Source organism: Montipora foliosa, chromosome 5 (genome assembly GCF_036669935.1).
Source record: "Montipora foliosa isolate CH-2021 chromosome 5, ASM3666993v2, whole genome shotgun sequence".
In the NCBI taxonomy this organism is placed as follows: Eukaryota; Metazoa; Cnidaria; class Anthozoa; order Scleractinia; family Acroporidae; genus Montipora; species Montipora foliosa.
Window position 1 is genome coordinate 26,267,157 of NC_090873.1, and position 5,000 is coordinate 26,272,156.

A 5,000-nucleotide genomic window follows, 5' to 3' on the forward strand; every position below is an offset into this window, starting at 1 on the left:
ACCGAGTTCGAAGTTCCCGGACGGTTGTGGTCTGTCTGGTCTGTTGGTTTATATGAGGACATCTTCCCTTCCTGCAGCCCTATTGTAAACCGGGTAACAAGCAGTTTGGCCAAAGTCCACCAAACGGAATCGTAAATTAGTCCTGGAAAGCTTCGATGGCCGTTACTAATACGTGGGGTGCTTTCCATTCAGCCAAAAAATCCGGAAATTTTGGTTTGAGGACAAATGGAAAGGAAATTTCCGGTAAATATTTTCGGAAATTGTGAACAACCTCCAGAGGTAGTCCTCTTTTTCCTTTGGCACGGAAATCGGGATATTTTCCAGTTCCTTGACGTCTTTCGTTTCGAAAAGTACCGCATTTTAAATTTCCGAATTGTCACCTTGCGTGACACCTCGATACAAAGCTATTTGATTGAAAAAATGTCTATCCTTTTGAATCTCAGCAGTTTGAGCCTTTCAAGTGCATTATGAGATGTGTTCACACACGTACTTGATCTTATGGGCGAGAAGTATGCACTTTCATCGCGAAGTTAACTCCAGATATATTCGTTAAAAACCGGCCGCCATATTAGAGGACCACATATCGTCTTGGTCCCAGAGGTTTCTCTTGAGCCGCGAAGCGATGAAGACGAATCGCGAAACGGCGAGAAGAGAAAAGCCTCGCCTAGGACGCGAGGGGATGCGTGATTGCTAAGTTGCCATTGGAGCCTTTGTTAATTATCAATTTGACGGGAGGGTTACGTCCCGGGAGGGGGGACTCGCATGTGAAACAGACGGGGATGCTCGTCGTCTCGCTTAGGGGTGTAAATTTTGAATTTTGGTCTCGCTTAGGGTGCTCCGGGCAAAGCGCCAATATTTTAAGCCGCCAAGGTCTCGTTTAGGGTTCCGCGAAGAGAAACAGAAGTCAAATTTTCTTTTTAACTTGTTTTTAGGGGTCAAAATTTGCTTGAAATCACGCCCATATTGGTTTCCTTTAGGGGTCACAAAAAACTTGAGCCACGCCCAGACGGTCTCCTTTAGGGGTTAAATACAAAATTTCCGACGGGAATCCCCGTCTGTTCCATATGGGAGTCCCCCCCGGGGGTTACGTTTTTACAAACGTTGGCCGTGTAGCGCTTTATATTTCAACAGACTTAACTGATTAGAGTGTAATGTGAAGTGCTAGTTTTGTACCCCATATGAACGATGTGAGCGTCAGCCCTACTAATGGACTCTGACCAGGGGCCCGTTTCTCGAAAGTCCCGAAACTTTACGGGCCGTTTTCGTGTGTCACAATTCCATTTGTATCTCAAGAACGGAGAGGATTTAAGTCGTCAAACTTCACAGGCCTTTTTCTTTTTGTTACTTAAAAAACACGTTAAACGATCGGCTTTCCAAAACAAGTGGTTGACAGTTTCACAAATGACTTTTCGAGCCCGAAAAGTTTTCGAGAAACGGGCCCCAGGGTGGGAATTGAACCCACGACCTTCGGGTTAGATCACCGTTGCGCTAACGACTGAGCTACAAGGTCAGACCGGGCTTGCTCCCACTCTGGTCAGACTTTTTCTCTGTCCTTGCAGTGGGCCCATTTCCATTTTCCATTTTCAGAATGAAATTTATTGCTACTTAAAAAAATTGAAGCAAAAGCCAAAAATTATAAAGCCTTTGTTTCGGTTAGTCCCGATACGACACAAATGGATATACCATAACAGCGCCTTAACTGTAGACGGCCACTTTCTGAAAAAAGAGGTGACTTATGGGATTTGTGCAAGTAGTGAATTCACCTTTATTGGCAGGAGTTGTTTACGCGTGATTGCTGATCAGAAAAAAACATAAATCCCGAGACCAATTAGGCTTTTTCATATGTCGATGTTTTCATTAGAAAAGGGCACTTTTGACGTAGAAAAACACATCAATGATGAAGTCAATAAAACGTCAATTACCTTTCACTTTCGATCGAAAGCTCAACTTTTTTTTTTGAAAATGCTGTCCTTCACCATTGTTCCAAAAATGCCACCACACGGACATTTGAGATCCTCGAAGATATCACGTTTAAAGAATGGTTTATATATGTTATCATCGCTGTACAATTCTTGCATTCCACTAAGGCCGTGGAAAATTACTTTAAAAACCTGCGTGAAATCTGGCCTTAAATCGCTGCATTTATTTAATACTATTCTTACACAACAAACTATAACATGTCGCGCATGTCGAGTCCCATTTTTACACGTTACGGATTCACTTGCATGATCGTACGAAGCTCGTACGAAGATCGTGCCATCATCGCGTGATTTCTACATTTACATAATTTACCCTCCCTGTTCAGTTTATTATCTCTGTATCTTGGCTACAAAAAACCAGAAAAACTCTGGCTATGAGCGCTCTGCAAACTTCATCGTGGGACTCCAGAATAACACTGCGAAATCCTTACAATTTTTTATTTCTTGATTCATGTTCAATGAATTTGGGTCGTGCGGTACAAAAACAACCTACCCCTCCCCAAAAAGTGATTCAAGCACATGATCCAGTCCCAATCTACCACCAGCACAAAGTGCAAACACACCATAAGCGTGATGGTTGCGACACGGGAGGTCAGGTTTCCCTGCTTTCTCTTTGGAATGAATCTGTAATCTGTGGGGATGCTTCTCAGAGGAAGACATAACATTTATCTTGGAAAATGAACTACTTTGGCCGTTTGGTTTCAAACGTTCGGGGATTTTACAGCGAGATAAACTCTGCAACTCTGACTGGCGCCATTGATGTTGTAGTTGTTCGGCGAGAGGATGGTTCTTTTGTGGGGTCGCCGTTCCACGTTAGGTTTGGAAAACTTGGGGTACTTCGCAGTCGCGAGAAAATTGTAAGTTGAAGTGCTTATTTCAAGTACACTTTGCTTTGTATTTTTTACGAGTTCCGATAAAAAGAGGTTGTTATCGCTAAGGCAGCATAAGTACTTTCTACGCAATAAATTTTGCTGATGCATCGACACTCAATAAATAACATAAGCTTAACAGCTGAGATAAGCTGTTCGGCGTTTTTGTGTTGTTATTGGATTCTAATTAAGCGTTGATGCATGCTTCGTTATTTCATGGGATATTTAGAATAGTCCTTGGATCGAAAAGCTTTAATTGTACAAGGTAAATAGTTTTTACTGCAATAAATATATCGCGTAACCTTACAGATCTGTCGCTTCAGTCATCTGTCTTGTTGATGTAATAATTTATCGATAATTTCTTTTTATTATTTTTTCGAAGCATTTGAAGTTTCGAGGGTTTTTTGCCATTCTTTGTTTTGTTCGTACTGCGTACGTAAGTACACAACGAAAATTTCATAATTATAACGTTTGTCATGATTCCTGCATTCCTTATGGGTTTCTGATAAAATACATTAGAATGAACAAAGTCACCCCAACTCCGTCATATCGTACGATACTTTTTTCGCTTTGAGCCATTTTCAAAGCTGAGATTCAGAGAATTTATCTTGAATGGCTACAAATGAACGCCGATGTTTATGAATATAAATAATCGTAGGAAGATGTCTTTTATTCCGTTTTTTTGAAAGATTAAACGCAAGCTATTGCTTAACCTATCTTTCTCAAATATCTAAACGAACGAGCAGTGCTCGCATGATTCAAAGGCGCCAAATATGTTTCTGATCTGTCTTTTATTCATTTGTTTTGACGTTTTATGCTCTGTTTGCTTTTGTTGATAAGCTTTAATTTCATTGGATTTTCAAATGACACCACCCATAACACACCCCCAGGTTGCCATTGTTAATCAGGAAATTGAAAAATATTTGTATTTTTGTGGGAATTAAGTTTGTCACGAACGCTTTTGAAAATATTAAAATTCAAACATTCAGTTGTGCCTTGGTTGGTTAGGCATTAAATTTTCATGGCTACATACATACATACATGGGACATTGTGGTGAAATCATATTTTGTCTGGTACATTATCTTTCTGACTAATTTAAATATTATTATGTTTTTTTTTCATAAGCAATCACATGATTTTGAGGCTTATTAACAAGTGCTTGTTTCAAATGGTAACACTGCTTTTGTCATTTTCAACCTTTCCTCAACTTTGCTAGTTTAAAGAGAAAACATGGGGGCTCAGTGCTATCTCTGGTTTGTTTTATTCTCCCTCTTAACATTGTTTTCACTAACCTAAAATTTTTATTGATTACCACTGTGAACAATAAAATTGAACAAGTCCAGGTCCTTAAAGCAAATATATAAATGCTCATTTCGTTGATATTATTTGAGAAAAAGTCATGTGATTGTTTGTCAACAACCTTTTTGAAAACATTATTATTAAAAATATAAATGAGCGACAACTCTGTGCCATCATTGTCAAATCCAGGGAAGCAGATTTTAGAAATTCCTTACATATATAGACAAAAATTGTGTGTGAGCATCTCCTACTACATAAGGTGCTTAGGTGAATTTGAGAATGTGCATGGAGCTGTTGAAAAATCATTCTTTGATACTGCTTATTTTTATTCTTAAGTGCTTTTTGAGATCTCAAGTTATTAGAATCTTTATGAAAACATTGAAAGTCAGATTGTTGTATTATTAAATTTCTATGCATGACTGTAACAAGAGGCTGACTGAAGTCGAAGGCACCCAACAGCTCCTTTTTCTTTAGCTTCTACATTAATTTTTTTATGGCAGGGGTGGGCACTACTCCAATCCTGTCGTATGCACAACTTGCCCCCAGTAATACTGGTACTTGTTTTACCCACCATGAATGGATGGAAAGCTGAGTGAACTTTAGAGCGCATCAGCTGGGATTTGAACTCTGAGCGCTGAGATGCAGTCTGCAATTAAAAGGGATGCGAGTGAACAGCTTCTCTGACTTTCCTGTGTTTTGCTCAAATTTTCTTGAAGACATTCTAAAATAAAACCCTACAAGTAGGGTGACATCCACCCCCTTCATGGAGGTACCAGCATCGACCACTTTCATAAATGGGTGACCACCTTTACATTCTTTTGTATTTGTGTTAATTATACCTACTGTTCTCAT

The 5,000-nt window shown here is 39.5% G+C and overlaps 1 protein-coding gene across 1 annotated transcript in view; it reads left to right on the forward strand.

Moving 5' to 3' along the window:
• Nucleotides 1-2,532: 2,532 nt before the first annotated feature.
• Nucleotides 2,533-5,000, forward strand: part of LOC138003817 (phosphatidate phosphatase LPIN3-like) — a 35,189-nt gene continuing 32,721 nt past the window's right edge. The window contains exon 1 of the mRNA XM_068850068.1: nucleotides 2,533-2,836. Within this exon, the coding sequence (XP_068706169.1) occupies nucleotides 2,657-2,836 (180 nt within the window). The 5' untranslated portion in view covers nucleotides 2,533-2,656. The remainder of the gene's footprint in view (nucleotides 2,837-5,000) is intronic.